This window comes from Cydia splendana, chromosome 14 (assembly GCF_910591565.1).
Source record: "Cydia splendana chromosome 14, ilCydSple1.2, whole genome shotgun sequence".
Taxonomy (NCBI): Eukaryota; Metazoa; Arthropoda; class Insecta; order Lepidoptera; family Tortricidae; genus Cydia; species Cydia splendana.
In genome coordinates, this window is record NC_085973.1 from 1743058 (window position 1) to 1760413 (window position 17356).

Sequence of the window (17356 nt, forward strand, 5' to 3'; positions counted from 1 at the left end):
TACCTTCGAGCAACACCGGCTTCCGACACATCGGAAGGGAGGGGCCCAAGCGATATCTCACCGTACAAATCTTTCTGCCATTTTTCGCGGGGGGAAAGGTGCACACAGTCGCACTTCTCACACACTTACATACAAAATCCAATCTGTAATGACGACACAAATACATAGAAAATGACACACGTCAAAGACAAATCTTGCAAACCTCGATCTCTTTTTGTGTACGGACGAGTGACAAGTGTCACAACACGCACACTAACACATTTTCGTTAAAGTATGTTATTGTATTCTGAGAGATAAGAAGTCGGATTTGTCGCTCGACCGATCCGCAATTTGTACTGAGCGAGCAAAATCGATAAATCCAACAATTACATGAGACTAAAATATAATAATTGTGTTTGAATGTAATTAAACGTATGATATGTAAAAAAAAATTTTACATGTGAAATGTAACACTTTCTTTTTGTAAATTTGATGTCCCCGACCTCTTTTTATAACAAAGAACCGAGCAAACAGGCATTTTTGTGCAGCAGTGTTCACGCGCGCGTCTGGCCTCGGTCTAGTGAAAAATCCAAGTGCAACTACACTCGGGTGCAAAGAAATCGGACCACCCCAGCATTTTCAACATTTTTTCAATTTGTGTAAAAACTGTAACCTCGATCATGATAATTTAAATACCACGTGGTAGATAATTTTCTGCCCTATCAAATGACATCAATATTCAGGGGTGGGCATGGATATTGTGCAAAATATGGGCCTGGAAATCACCCCCCTCCAACTGCCTCATTAGCGCATGCACTAATTGACCACTTATCATTAGGTATAAAAACAGTCATTATCATTGTTTATGCATCATTCGTGATTGGTACGTCTTCCTGAACACTACTCTCATCGCCTGAACCTGGAAAAACTGGAGAAAAATGGATACTACCTCGACTGAAGCCGGCCAAGCAGTTGCCCTATTGCAGGGAGGGCTTAGTCAACGTGCAGTGGCTCGACAACTCAACCTATCGAAGTCATCGGTTCAACGTGTCTTCCAGAGATTCCGCGTAGATCAGACGTTATCCAGAAGACCCGGAACTGGCAGAACTCGCATCACTTCTGAGAGAGATGACCGTTTCATCGTTCTTACCTCGCTACGAAATCGTCGACTGAATGCCGTTCAGCTTCAGCAGAAGCTCCTAGAGACCAGGAATGTGTCTATCAGCCGATGGACAGTTAGAAGACGACTGAAGGAGAAGGAATTGACAGCTCACAGAGCTGCAAATGGCCCAAAACTCACCCCAATACATCGTGGACAACGACGCGTCTTCGCTCGCGAACATGAAGAATGGACCCTTCAGCAATGGAGTTCCGTACTTTTTTCCGACGAGTGCAGGATAACTTTGTCTGGCAATGACGGACGGGTACGAGTCTACCGAAGACCTGGGGAGCGGTTCTCTCAATGCTGCATCGAGGAACGTGTTGCTTATGGTGGGGGGTCAATCATGGTCTGGGCTGGTATTTCTTTGGAAGCGAAGACGGACATTGTGTTCATCACAGGGCCAGGTACCAGACCGAATTCAGGCGGTTTGACTGCACGTCGGTACGTGGAGGAAATCCTGGCTGATCATGTGGTCCCATTTGCGGGTTATATCGGCGATGAGTTCATCCTCATGCAAGATAACGCTCGGCCGCATACAGCCCGGATCACTAAGGAGTACTTGGAGGAGGTCGGCATCAGAGTCATGGAGTGGCCAGCCCGCAGTCCTGACCTAAACCCGATCGAGCACATTTGGGACGAGCTGAAAAGAAGAATCCGGGCCAGAAATCCCGCCCCTGAATCCTTACTGGAGCTAAAGACTGCGATCGAAGAAGAATGGGCGGGCATCCCTCAAGACACTGTAAAAAAATTCATAAGATCAATGAAAAACCGAATGACTGCATGTCGTAGGGCTAGAGGAGGCAATACACGGTATTAAAATGCTGAAAATTGTTTTAATTTTTACTTGATATCTTTAGAATCGCAGTTTTCCCATTATGCATAAGTTTCACTCCAGTATGCATTTTTAGGGTGACAAAGTTCTTAGCCCTGAAAGCCTGAAAATATTGGAAGTAAACCTGTGAAAAGCACATCAATTTATAGAGGAAAAGCCAACCTTTCATTAGGTATATAATATGTCACAGTAGCACATACAGTTTTTACAGAAATTGAAAAAATGATAAAAATGCTGGGGTGGTCCGATTTCTTTGCACCCGAGTGTAGTTTTATTACCCGCGCTAGATTAGATTGACGCGCTAATCTTGTACCTCGGCAGAGGGGAAATAGTGCGAATGCCGCCTCCCTTCCGTGTTGCTCGAAGTGCGATACAATCAACTGAGGATATGAAGTGGATTTCAAATGTCAGATAAGTACGTGTCGAATTAGGTCCCTGATCTGATGATGGAGACGAGAGGCGGCCACAGTGAACTTTAAAAATCAGTCGCAACAAACGGTTGCAACATAAAACAGCCGTACTTCTTGTTAAAGTCAGTTAAAACTTTAGTGTTGATTTATTTCAGTAAACATTGTGAAATACTTTGCCGTACTTTACTTTGCCGATCGCTGAAGAGCTTCCCGAGAATGTTTACAATAAGAAACAAACTCTTCAAATGTTTGAATTTGTTGGGAAATATTCAATTGTGAGTATATTCAAGGGAGCCTTCTAAGTTTTGTTGGTTTTTCTCTAGTTTACTTGTAAGGTGTCCCTATTTTTAACCGACTTTCAAATCTCAAAAGGAGGAAGTTATGAATTCGGTTCTGGGTTGTATGTATTTTTTTGTTTTTTTTTTTGTTTGTTACTCCATATCTCCGTCATTACTGAAATCCGACATTGAAAATTATTATTTTGATTGTATGTATGTATATGCATACAGAATTTACAGATTGGTCCCGTTTTTGCAAAACCCAGTTCTGATGATGGGATGGGATGGGATCAAATGTTAAAGGCATACATATAGTGATTTTTGTGTTTTATCAACAAATCAAGCATATAGGTACATTCAAAAGTGACATTTGATGAAGTGGAACTGCAGAACGGAACTCTTCAACGACGCATAGTTCACGTTTGGCGATTTGTCCTCTTCGTTATGTTGTTAAGCCACATTTTTGTCAAGCTCGGTACAGACTAACATACACACAATAATTATATCTTAGAAACTATTAAATCATAGGCGACAACAGTTTTTTGGCTGCGACACCTGTTCTGGTGGAGGTAGGATTTGACAGGTTCCCACAGAACCGCCGAAATACCACACCATTCGGCCAGAAATCCGCGCTCGCGGTTGTTTCCACCAGCGGCGACCGCGGCACGCGCACCATGAACGAGCTGGTGTGCACGTTATGACGCAATCGCAGCAAAAAATGTTTTGACCTTTTAAAAAAAGAGTCTAGTAGTTTCTAAAATAACCAAAAGTCCTTGAAATCGCTTGTATTTTTATTTATTTAGGTAAGCGCAAAATCTAAGCTACATGAATGCTTGAACATAAAACTTTGTCTTTTGTCTTTTTTTTTCCAACTCACAGCCAAGTGAGGATGCTGTTTATTTTTAGCAGCTGCGCTGTTTATCAAGGATTATGCTACAAAAAGAAACATTCAAAAAGTTCAATAGCTTTATTAAATAAATTAATTGCTCCACCCCGGAATTTCTTAACAAAAGTTAAAAGTAAAAAAAAAGATAACTCGAAAACTACGAAAAATCGGCTAACATACATGGGGTATATTCTGATAGCCCAAGACGTGAGGAGGCTAAAAAAAAAATTTTTGGACGTCAAGTTTTTGACCACCCTCTATAAGTATTCTAGTTCACATACGGCCAAACCTTATACCTATTATAATGCACTCTTTCAGCTAACAATATGAAGCCGCACAGCACATAACCTAACACCAGTATGATGAACGGTTTTCTGACGAGACCGATGTGCGCTTGGAAGTGCGAGCTGACGCAAGTTTCACTGAAATGTTGGACCGTGTGCGGAGAGAGTAATCGCTTCAGCACACCGGCTTCTCGGGCCCGCAGTGTGCTGTTGAAAAATTGTAATGTATAACACTGATTTGAGTCGCTTAACTTCAAACTCGGGTAAATCCGTCTGTCAGATTATGCGATTTTGGTATTTAAGAAAAGGTAATAGGGTAAATATTTGCTGAGAGGGTTGAATGGATTTACCCGAGTTTGAAGTTATGGGACACATTTATACTTCCACAATTTTGGCACATTATTATTTACTTAAAAAATGGGACTGAATCACGCTTTAAAATTACCTCCGACGTTTCGAAGGCGACATTGTCTTCGAGTTCCCGGACAAAAAAATGGCTAAGTTGACATCAATAATATCAACATATTCTAGCTGCGCGAGTTTTTTCGAAGTATGCGAACATGGATTTTTTATCCACACAACACTCACGATGTTCGTTTACTCTTACCTACTTATACGCGATTAAAAAGTCTTGTTTGAGTAATTAAAAAATAATGTAAGCCTTGGTACCATTAAAAGATTTTAACTTGAGACTCTATAAAATTTTATAAGAAAACTTCTCCACAAATTATACAGGAAAAATCGTATCGTAATTGTATAAAAATACACCATTAAAAAAACAACAGTTTGAAAAATAGTTCTTTACTTACCTCATTTTGAATTCCTCAATGTATTTGAAATTTTTGGATGTAACAAGATATTTGAGAACGTTGGAAAACATATCAACTTTAATAAGCTCACATACTTCAGAGTTGGTGAACGCTGAAAAATAAAGAAAAAATAAAAATAATGAACTGCAGTATAATATAAATAAATAATAAATATTATAGGACATTTTTTACACAAATTGACTAAGCCCCACGGTAAGCTCAAGAAGGCTTGTGTTGTGGGTACTCAGACAACGATATATATAATATATAAATACTTAAATACATAGAAAACAACCATGACGCAAGAACAAATATCTGTATCATCACATAAATAAATGCCCTTACCAGGATTCGCACCCGGGACCATTTGCTTCATAGGCAGGGTCACTACCCACTAGGCCAGACCGGTCGTCAAACCATTAAATATGTTAACATTGTTACCGTAAAAACCCCGTTTTTAGTGCAAACATGTTTTCCCAAATTAAAACTACCTAGTATTCTGTATCGTGAAATGTGAAATGTACTAAGTAGTACCCATAATACAAGCCTTATGTATGTTACACCACGTCGGTGGCAAACAAGCATACGGCCCGCCGGATGGTAAGCAGTCACCATAGCCTATGGACGCTATTAAGCTTACCGTCTGACTTAGTCGATTTGTGTAATTTTGTCCAATATTTATACTTACACTGTATCACAGCGGAATGTATGGATACATAGTCAGACAGGAGAGCTGTTTTGCTCGACTTTACCTCGCCGAGACCCGTGCTAATATTTACTAAACGATGGTTGGTCAACTTATTATGGATGAAGCTCAGGCGTTGAGAAGGCATCTGAAATTAATAGTTAGGTATTTGTTATATCTCCAATTTTCGAAATATTATTGCCAAAAGCGGATCTCAAATGCGCGCGAGGATTTTTCTTACTTTTTTATTATTATTATGGAGCTGCTCAACAAGAACCTGAAAAAAAAGTTTTTTGTCAGTAATTTAATTTTTGATACAAACTTTTATCGTTGACTGTACTTTCTTTTCAACACGTAACTAATACTCGTCGAGATAAAGGATGACTCACGCTAGACCGGGCCCGGGCCGAAGCGTCCGACCCGACATGTCATTTTCTATGACGGCTGATCGGTGATTACGTGGTGCTTTCCATAGAAAACGAAGCAACGGAAGCTCCAGCCCGGCCCCGGCCCGGTCTAGCTTGAGTTATCCTTAATTCTAACACACTCAAATACAATTAGGTTGCGTTGTTTTATCACAGAGTTCCTATGGCCACCTCCTGTCTCCATCATCCGATCTGCTCCATAATGTCATCATATTACGGCATTGTCATCCGATTTACATGTTTTCAAAATTTCAGCTTAATCGGAAATCGGGTAGTGGGCAGTGTTGGCCGAATGTTAATTGCAATTAACCATTAACCATTATAAATTGAACCGTAAACCGTAACGGGCGGTTACAGTTTACGGTTCAATTTATAATAATTAATTGCAAAAATGGTTAATTGCATTAACGTTTCGGCCAACACTGGTAGTGGGTCAGCTTTCAAGATTTGATCCACACTAACTAACATGACATAATTATCATACTAACAGAACAGTTAAAACAAAGTTTGTAATTAATATTAATTCCATAAAAATCAGGCGAAAATGTTGGTGCAAGCGAGATGCAATGCGTTTGAGTTGACGCAGTCGCTAGCGTTTAAGGCCGCATAAAGGATGACACACGTTAGACCGGGCCGCGTCCGGGCCGGAGCTTCCGGCGCTTACTTTTCTACGACATAACAGGTGATCACGTGATGCTTTCCATAGAAAACGATGCGCCGGAAGCTCCGGCCCGGACACGGCCCGGTCTAACGTGAGTCATCCTTAAAACTCATGGTGGGGGAACTTACTTATACTCTAATCACACGGTTCGTACCTCATTTATTTATACATTATTAACTAATACGTACAAAAAAAAACATTAAAACTAACTATGAACTAAACATTTAATAAGCTAAACTAAAATTAAAATAAAACTACCTACCTAAAAATTAAACTACTTAAATAATATTTCGAACCTTCGTACCTTGATTATACCAGCCACGGTATCCAAAACGGCATGTTCATAATCGCTCTCCCCTAAAGTCTCCAAGTCCATCTCGTTGTCTCTGTCATGGACTAAGTCGGAGAGCAGGGTAGATGTATAGTAACAATATATTATGTAGGAGAACAAGGAGAAGCTGATAAAAGCGATGCGACGCGATGTTAATTCCATTGGGTTGATTGAAATGTCTGGAAAAGTATAAATTCTCTGTTTGCTGTAAGACGCCCTTCTAGTCAAGCCGATTTAGAGATCACTGGCAGTCATTTAATTGACAAATAGAAGTGCTGAAGTAGAAATAAGTTTATGGCAAAAATTTCATTTTTGGTACAAGCTTTTCCCGCTGACTGTACCTACTTTTCTTACCACATGCAACTAATACTTATCGAGAAAGTTCGTAAACCCCCAAACACAATTAGATTGCGTTGTTACATCACAGAGTTCCTATGGCCACCTCCTGTCTCCATCATCAGATCAGCTCGATGGTACCATAATATTGCATTGTCACCCGACTTACATATGTATGCAAATCGGAAATTGGGAAGTGGGTCAAATTTACCTTCCAAGATTTGACCCACACTAATTAACCAACTAACAAACTTACATACTAACAGGCCAAGTTAAATAAAAGCTTGTAAAGAAGACTTACAATGCTGACAGATGATTCCAAACGCAATCAGCAGCTCCCTCCAAAAGTAGCACTTGAGGTTTTCCCCTGACAGCTTCTGTTCGGCTCGGTTGAGGATGTAAAACAGCACGGAAACCAGCAGAATCATGGCGGCTATAACGTTCCATGTTGGTGTCGAGAATGCGACGCTGTAGAAGTGCTGAATGTTGGGGATGGGGCGACGGAGGATGTATCCGAACCTGGAATTTTTCTGTTAGTCTAAAGTCTCCCACTGCTGGGCACTTGTTTCTAATTTTGTTGGTGCTCTCTATCTGTAACCGATTCTGGCTAAAATCTTAATGTCTCGTATAAATAGTAAAAATGGTCATATATTATCGTACACTGTCTAAAATAAATCTGTAAAACGTTTGCTTGTTTTACTTTGTATTAAATAACTTAATAGTTACAAATCGTTCATAACATCCAAACTTAGTACACGGATGCCGGGTTGGCGCGGACGCGGCAGACCCAGATGGAGATGGTGGGACGACCTGAACACTTTTCTCAACAACTGGCCAGAGCAGGCGCTATGTTGGGAGTCTTGGAAGACAAGGGGAGAGGCCTTTGCCCAGCAATGGGACACCATAATAGGCTAGCTAAAAAAAGTAGGTACACTTAACGAATAACGACACACCATAAATACCATAATCAGTCTTACTTCCAATCCATTACAGGCGCAATTGGTGTGCAGTTAAACATGATGGGAGACCAAAGGGACCAAGGCTTGGCCAAGATGTCCACGTCGTCGACATACAAGCCCTTCTCATCGTGGTGGTAAGGAACTTCGGTATAGGTAATTCTGAAAAAAAGCAAACCCTTAAGCAACAACCACACAGCTTCCAGTGCCATCTCCTACCGGAGGTCGGCTATCATGAGAGGTATACGGACTTTAGACACAACTACTCTCTCTCTCTCAACTACTATAGGAGGCAAATTTAAACTTATATTTTGACATCAATATTACTATACTCTGTCAAGTAATTTCCGTCAGTAGAAAAGAGCGGCACATTTAAAAAAAATTGGCGTGAATTTATCAATTTTGGCTACAAATTTACGTATGATAATTACTTGAACTTGTGAATCTCCTGTAGCAGCAGAAGAACCTTGCAGCCGACTTGCGTCTCCCGCCACAGGGGGTCGTTGCGTTCGTCCTGGAGTACCGTTATGCAGTCCGGTGTGGACGCCACGGTGAATGTTTCTTCCTGCATCAGACCTACTGGGTATTAAACTATTGAATTTAATAATTGAGTTTGAGATTAAATTAAATTAAATTACAAATTAAAACAGATTTTATATAACTTACTAGAGTTAGACCAAAAAAAGTCTGCAGCGATTTTGATGGACGCAGTGCAAGTGTTATTTTAATCGTCAAACTTCTATGAAATTATGACGTTTAAATAACACAAGCACTGCGTGGGCTATCAAAATCGCTGCAGACTTTTCTTGGTCTAACTCTAGTGATTATTATAACTTACAATTTAAGTAATTCTTTAACTTGAATGTCATTCTCTGAACGTCAACACGGCTGTTAGTTATGCAATTTAATCAGTAAAATGAAATTTGTTATCCCTTGATATATGCAAAGTAAAAAAATAAAAATAAGTTGAATGAATGAAAATGAATGAAATATTTTTACACTACTTGTATGTACCGTTGGAACAAGATGACGAAAACATTGAAGAACATAGGGCTAGACTACCGAGATAGACGGATAATACACGCAATCTATAAAGAGCAAGAAACCGTATTAGAGCTAGCATCGGAAAAGGTTCGGACGAAAATACGGCAAGGGGTTAGACAAGGATGCCCACTATCACCACTCATATTCAACGCTTTCATAGAGGTTGCCATAAAGAAAATTTGGGAATCGACCGAAGTAGGAGTGAAATTCAATGGCCAAGTAATAAAGTTCATACGGTTCGCGGACGACATTGCCGCAGTCGCAGAAACACACAGCGATTTGCAACTGCTACTCAATACGATGAACAGCATATTTAAAGAATTTTCTCTCAAAATTAACATCAGCAAAACGAAAGTACTAACAACATCTAAATCAGGCCTACAACCATACCAAAGCATAGTAATAGACCATACTCCACTCCAAAATATCACTAGTTTTAAATATTTGGGCAGCATCATAACAGCAGACTCAAGAACTCAAGATGTACGCCAGGCATTAAATCTAGAATAGGCTTAGCAAAACACACTTTTTACAATAAAAAAATATTAAATGACTGCAAATATCTCGAGGAAAACCAAGAGAAAATTCATTAAAAGTTTTATATGGAGCATAGCGTTGTATGTATGCGAAGCATGGACCATGACACAAAAAGACAGAGAACTACTAGAAGCGTTTAAATGTGGTGCTGGCGGAGAATGGAAAAGATCAAATGGACAGAAAGGATCACAAATGAAGAAGTGTTAAAAAGAGTAGGAGAGAAAAGGCAACTGTTGAGGACAATAGAGAGTAGGAGAGGGAAAATTATTGGTCATCTTATACGACATGACGCTTTTATAAATAACATAATAGAAGGAAATATTGCAGGCAAGAGAGGAAGGGGAAGGCCGAGGATAAGCTACATAACACAAATAAAAGAAAAGGTAGCTGTAATGTCGTATAAGGAAATCAAGGAGGCGGCCCTGGATAGAGTCAAATGGAGAGAGCTACACCGACAAGAGTCTAACTCTTAATTTAACGACGACGACGACGTATGTACCGTGCTTACTTTGCTTCCCACTGGGTAATTTTGCTCCAACATTTTTTATATTTGAAACTATATCACAACCTCATCGTTTTACCCCATACCACAAAATAAATAATAGTACTAGGTACAGAAGACTACTCTCTAAAAAAACGCGTCTGTTACGATCAGCACTGATATGGCCGCTAGTTGGCGACAGCGCCACGCGCGGCTTATGGCTTTCTCCAAAATTGGGGCGGAACGGATGTACTTTTAGCTACCTGAAGCAAAGCGACGAAATCGCGGAGTGAGCCACGCCTACCCATACCAAAGTAAAAAAAAGAACTATAAAAGTAGCCTACGTTATTCTTACTTGGATGTAGTGTATGAACGACCGACTGTTTCCAAACTTTGGTGTAAGGAGCTTCAAATATTGACACTGCATTAAACAACCTAAACACTTCGTTAAAGCAATTTGTATGTCAGTAATCCAATCATGTTTCAATCACGTAAATATTTGTGTTAACCCTTGTTAGGACGAAGGGAAGGTAGGGCAAAAATTTACCGCTTTCTTTTTTCTTATTGCAGCGTAGGTACCTTCATATACAGACAACACACGGCTCAGACTACCCGTCAAAAATATCTACCATTATTTAATAACTTAACAAAAAACATATGTTTCTATATGCAGAAAAATAATACTGTTGCACATGAAGAAGAAGAAGAAGAAAAGACATGGTATAATAATATACTCCGCCTGGTACTCTCTTCCCGTCTTTTCGTGGTCACGTGACTGACACAAGCAAGCCTACGTCATCATGCGACAGCGCTATATGATAATATGCGATAGCGCTATATAAAGTGGCAATGTTATTGTGACGTAGGCTTGTGTCACTCTGGGAAGAGAAGACCATGTTTTATTAGACTATGCTGTTGCAGATACTTTTGAACGCGAAATGTAGAGATACCTACATCAACCTACATAGTCTGGAAAACCTTATTTGCTTTTATATGCATCTCTATTGATTGTGAATTCGACCGATATATTTTTCTTGGTACTTAATTTTTTTTTATACTTGACCTATAATTTCACCTCGCAAAAATGGGTATATATTGGGAATTCATCCTGTACATGTTATTTATATGTACAATAGGTAATTGTACATACTTGTCACGGTTAGAGTAAATCAAGCTGCATAGTTACGAATACGGCTGCCTATTTAAGCCCTCTTCATGTGTGTAAGTGTGTGTAATTCCAAACGCTTGTTAAGCACATATGCATGTACAGTACCTGCAATAATATGTTACTCTCCGAAGGCCGCAAAAATATGTGATACGCTCTTATGGTTCCACAAATAAAATTGTGTCAGACATTTTTGCGGCCTTCATTGTGTAACATATTAGTGCAGGTGACTGTACATATGTAGGTACATTCAAAGTACCTATTTAATCTCCGACCCATTTCATACCTTGTCACAGTGATAATCAATATGAAAGTCGTTCGAGACCTCATTCATACTATTGTCACTGTGATAAATTACAAAATGTGTAGGAATCTTATTCTTTGATTGTACAACGAACTCGCTGCGTGCTGAGATACTGGGAATTTTGAATAAATACACGGTGACTAAAAAATAATGCATTCGCGTTCCCAGGGAGGTTTTACCTCCATAGAAAATGGACCAGCCAAAATGTATGAAACAACCAATTTTTTTCGCGATTTCGGGGTTGATCCCATAGTAAAATTTGCTCGGTATAATCCCATAACTTCCCTGGCAACGGGAATGCAGTTATTTTTTAGCCACCCAAGCCAATTCGCTGAATGTTTGTTGCTCCTACCTAGCTAGACCTACGCTCGGTAAGTAATATGAATACTACAATAATCGTCGAAGGCTTCTTCCAAGTTCCACGTCATTAACGATCCCGGGAAACTAGCTCCCATTGTCAGCCATCTTGAATTCTGGGCCCACTGTTGTGTACCCACTTGAAACGTATTACCCACTCATGTGGTTCAGTGGACTTGACTTTTTACAAGCTTTTATTTAACTTACCCTGTTAGGATGTATGTTATTAAATTGCACAACGGGACTTAACCGCGTATTTAAGTTTTAAGATTTACCTTCGACGTTTCGAGGACGGCGTTCTCCCCGTGGTCTCTGAGAAGACTGGCTAAAGTTGACATCAACATGCATCTTCTAGCCGCGCGAGACAACGCCACGAGACCACGGGGAGAACGCCGTCCTCGAAACGTCGAAGGTAAATCTTAAAACTTAAATACGCGATTAAGTCCCGTTGTGCAATTTAATAATGTTTAAAAATCGTGAGTTTAAATCAGAATGTATGTTATTTTGTTAGTATAAATAGGGCCGAAATTTTGACAAATTGACAGTGCAATATTATGATGACATGGAGCTGATCTGATGATGATGGGGGCAAGAGGTGGCCATGGGATGGGAACTCTATGATAAAACAACGCAAAATAATTGTCTTTGGGGTTGTTAAAATTGTCTCGATGAGTATTAGTTGCCTTTGGTAAGATAAGTACAGTCAGCGATAAAAGCTTGTACTTACCAAAAAATATTTTTTGCCAAAAACTTATTTATGAAAAAGTTGCAATACTTAAGTTTTTTATGCAGGTACAGTCAGCAAAACTAGTGGCTTACCACCCCTGCATACAAATAGGCCCAGCTAGTTTTCTCTATAATATTTTCCTCGTCCAGTAATTTAATGACGTATTAATATAAAACGGACAACAAAGCGATCTATCGTATGTTCTTGTGAATATACTTTCATAATACATTCGTTCGTTCGTTCAATCATACCTTGAGAATGCTTGCCAAAAAACCTTCATTGTACGCTGATTAAACGAATAAGGTAATAATGGTCATTAGCACGACATAAATCACCGGAAATTTCGAATTGTCGAGTTCACTTTAACGTGATTATCACTACAATTGAGTTGGTTGTGGGATAATTTGAATCGGAGGCTATTTTATGGTTAACAATTTTCGTGTTATTTTGACATTATAAGCAAATATAATTATTAATACTTATAGTAAAAAAAACTGGTCATCTTATTGAAACGACGTCGTATAAGTCGTATTAGGTACCTACCTATAATTCATGCACTTGGCCGGATTGCTATAATTTTTCTATGCTAGTCCCAACTATTTCTGTTAGTTTTTTTCTGTTTTATCAATAATATGTTTAGTGTTTTTCTATTGAATGATACCTACCTAAAAAAGTTCTAGTTAGCTTACAAAAATATTGTTTTTAACAAAAGTTTTCCAATACCGTGCCTTGTTTGAGTAGTGAAATTTAACTTGCTTTCTAAATTGGAACTATTGGTGGAAATTTGTGGCTGAAGCATGCAAATAACCAATTCCAATCAGACCTGTTTTCGCTGTTTGAAACTGTTGGTTGTATGGTTACAATTTAGTGTTTATTTTAAGAAGTTCTTGTTGATTACTTTTCTGGCTGTGGTTTGTATTTGAAGCCAAATTCTATTTGGGGCGCCTCCGTTCCCCAATGACGAAAAATAGTGGTATGGTTTGTTATTAACCTACTCATCATAATACAAGTTCAAGTTTATATAGCGTCATACCTTCCTATCTAAAAATTGTCAGCTTCTCTTATCTAGTTTCTCTCTGTCATCTTACTTATATCTCTTATTTTATTTAATTAATTATTTATTATATTTGTCAGGAAAACTTACAGCTAGGTTAACATAGAAACAGTAAGCCAATTACAAGTTTCCACAGGTAGAAACTGCGTAAAGTACATAAGTAGAAACTATTCCCCGATTCTGGCCCCACCTCTCAGTGGTCACCGATCCTGACCCCAGGGCCGAACCTAAAAAAAAAAAAAAAAAAAAAAAAAAAAAAAAAAAAAAAAAAAAAAAATAGCCCCCCATTTGAATTGATTGCGCTAGGTCTCAGCAGTGCCCGGCGCCTCCTTCAGGTACTTACGAAATACGCTAATTAAACAATACACCTTGCTCACCACGGTAACAATAGGCTTATCGACCCTTTTCTATTGTTCGATCTCGACTCGGGCGCGTTATTGTGTTACCGAGAATACTACCTGGACCCTTCACCCACCGACGTCTTCATTCATGCCTTCTTTATGTGTGTATTATACTGTAGCTGTTTGTGATAGGTATTAGCGATAGGTATTTGCAATAGGTATTACCGATAGGTATTTGCAAAAGGTACTTATTTGCGATTCATTATCTTATGATCTTACAACCTCTTGGAGCTATTTCGATTTATAAGGAATACAGTTCTAACCTAACCTAACCTAATTAGAATTTACACAAGTAATCCGTCGGTAGCCTAAACTAACCTAAACCTTCTTTTACCAAACCTAACTTGACCAAACCTAACTAAAATCAACCTAACTTCTCATTTCAAACTAACCTGCTTTCACCTAGTCTTCGTTCAAGTTATGTTTTAACCTAAATACCTAAACTTCTTACCTATCCAAACTAAAGCATCCTACATATCGTATACATACTTACCTATATTGTGCATATTGTATTGTGTTATTTTATTTAGTTTTACCTATTTCTAACTCATTATTTTTGTCTGCGATAAATGCAATTCAACCTAATGTAGCCTTTTTTATTCTTAAACTATTCTATCTTCTTAAACTTAGTATGTAAGTATGTCTCATTATCTAATACTACTAATACTTTTTATGTTCTTTGTAACACGATAGAAAGTAAACTCGTAGATACTTGTTTCTTTGTATTATTAAAATAATAACGAGGCGTGTGAGGCATTTCTTGTGCACTTGTTTTCATTGTTATAACAGCTTAATTGCTTTATTGATAGACGTCTATTATATTTTATGCTGACAATGGATTATTATGTGGATATAATTTGGGTTTGAGTACAGGGAGCGTCTGTTTAGATGAACTTGTTGAGACATGTTACTTTGTATGATTTAAAAAAAATAACGAGACGTGTCAACTGGTTTCAACATGATTTAGTCTAATACGTCGGCATTTCTTGTGTGTTGGTATTCATTGTTATAACAGCATAATTGCTTTATTGGTAGACATCTATTATATTTTATACTGACAATGGATTTATTGTTTCCTATTATGCTTTTGAATTTGGGTTTTAGTAAAGAGAGCGTCTGTATTAGATGAACCTGTTGAGACATGATTTGAACGATACTGTATCCTGCTCACTATCACAGTATAAAAGCCGAAGAGAAATGGGTTTGAGTAAGTATTACTGTCGTGGCAGTCCTCTGTATCAGAGCTCCTTGTATCTACTGCAGTATATAGAAATATAGTGTTAATTCAACAGTGAAGTGTTTAAGTGTTTATAGAAAGACCCAACAATGGATGTAAGTATGTCTTTTATTACCGTAACTTACTTTGTTTTGTTTTCACTTGTGTTCTTTGTGTTTTAATTATCAAGATTGTAGACAGTGTGTAAATTATTGTTTTATATTGTTTCAGTTCACTGAAAATACTTTCAAGAACTATTACTACCCGGATGATAATAAAGACGAATCAAGCGATGAAGAGGGTACGCTTGGTCTCAAAGTTAAACAAGCCATCGCAAAGAAACGTTCAGGAAACAATATCGATAGCTTCTTTGAACGACCTAAAAAGCAGTCTAAAGTTGTGAAACGGTCTTCAAATGTGAGCAAAAGTTCACCAGACGGTGTTGCAAACTTGTCATCCGGACAAGACGACGGGGCCTATGCATCACATTTGATTAAAATCGAGATATATGATATGCATAAAATCAAAAACGTCCCACCCATGGAACACTGGAAGCATGCGGACTTCAGATTGAAATATTTTGCGTTGGAAGACGATTTGGAGCTACAAAATACGCGAAATATTATTTATAACATAACAAAGCAATTAGCTTCTAAGGACAGTAGTGTGAAATATTTTATAGATAATAAGAAACAGTGATAGTTATAATTATTAATGATAGTAGTAGCTTAATGATTGTGTTAACGTATTTCTCATTTTTTACCTCTCCTTAAGTACATTTTCCATGTAACAGATTATTTTTATTGTATCACATTACAACAAGTTTTAATTTAATACTTCTCATTTGTAAAGATTACAGTCCCCACTCTTAGAAATCTTATACCTGTAGTCAACTATTTAAATGAAAGAAAGCACTGTATGATTTCTCATTTCATAATGGACTCTTTGAGTTGTGATGTCTACGATCTTGAACTTATCAGACTCTGTGAAGAAATAGAAGAAAATGAAGATCTATGCGAGGCTGCCCGTCTTGTGAGCCAACTACATCGAGAGGCGTAAGTAAAAGTATTCCTGTTCATACATGTTTATAACTCTTAACCAGTACCTGTTTAACAAAGGATGGGTTCCTCCTAACTTGTTGTGACCAGAACTTATTGTTAGGATAAACGTGGGGTGGGAGAGTGCTGGTTATATAAGCGGGGTATCTCGAGTTCATATCATTCAGTGTTTTGGTGCCGTGCTTGTACTGTGATATCCTTTTCCATAATGGTGTTTACTTACTATCATATTGGTCTCACTTTGCCTCGTGATAAGATTGAGGAATTAAGTAAAGAATTTATTTTAGCATATTTTCATAGAAATATAAGAATGTGGTATATATCAAACAAATTACCTCACTCGTTACTGGAAGATTCTGATATTATACCGTATTATACACCATGTGATGGGCATATCAAAAATTCCAAGGGGAATACTCAGTCATCAGATGTGATTGATGGAGTTTTGATGATGCGGGCCTATTGTCAGCAGTGTCGAAAAGACTTACGTTAGTATATACAACCAACCGTTTTAGTAATTATTTTTATTTTATCTGACATTAAGATATTTATGTTTATTATGTATTGTTATAGATCTTCTCAAATAGGACGGGGAGTAAAAAGGACAGCTGCAGTTTTGGAGACCGAAGAATTCTTGGTGAAGAAAAACCGTTCAGCAGCTGTTGAACCTGTAGCATCAACATCATCCGAACCAGTTCCCGATGTCATTGTGAGTACAAATAATAATCATGAAATTGAATGTTCTGTGTGTAATAAGTTTGTTTCTAAAAGATATTTTAAAAATCATTTAAATAGTAATCTTCACAAAAATAATGTTTTAAGGGCTGACATTGAATGGGTTAATGTTCAGTTAATTGAAAATGCTTTTAAGAATAGGGTGGTCACTTACAGAATACTATTAAATGAAAATGTTCACCAACCATTTACTCCCGAATCCATTTTACTAGGAAATAAAGATAAAATCTTTGCATTATTGGA

At 38.1% G+C, this 17356-nt stretch overlaps 1 protein-coding gene across 1 annotated transcript; it reads right to left on the bottom strand.

Annotated features, from left to right (window-relative positions):
- Positions 1-3811: 3811 nt before the first annotated feature.
- Positions 3812-8607, bottom strand: LOC134797085 (uncharacterized). The gene is made up of 8 exons (XM_063769308.1): positions 8466-8607; positions 8056-8196; positions 7380-7597; positions 6716-6921; positions 5567-5602; positions 5329-5473; positions 4641-4752; positions 3812-4038 (listed from the first exon to the last, which is right to left on the bottom strand). The coding sequence occupies exons 1-8, from the start codon at positions 8603-8605 to the stop codon at positions 3816-3818; spliced, it is 1221 nt and encodes a 406-aa protein (XP_063625378.1). The 5' UTR covers positions 8606-8607; the 3' UTR covers positions 3812-3815.
- Between the last annotated feature and the right edge of the window lie 8749 nt (positions 8608-17356).

What these genes read in the sequence shown, in the direction of transcription:
- LOC134797085 (XM_063769308.1), bottom strand. Translation starts at nt 8,605, where the DNA reads ATGCAGGAAGAAACATTCACCGTGGCGTCCACACCGGACTGCATAACG. An exon ending in GCGCCTGTAATGGATTGGAA is followed by an intron (nt 7,598 to 8,055) that starts GTAAGACTGATT and finishes GAAAAATTCCAG; the next exon opens with GTTCGGATACATCCTCCGTC. An exon ending in ACATTCCGCTGTGATACAGT is followed by an intron (nt 4,753 to 5,328) that starts GTAAGTATAAAT and finishes TTTATTTTTCAG; the next exon opens with CGTTCACCAACTCTGAAGTA.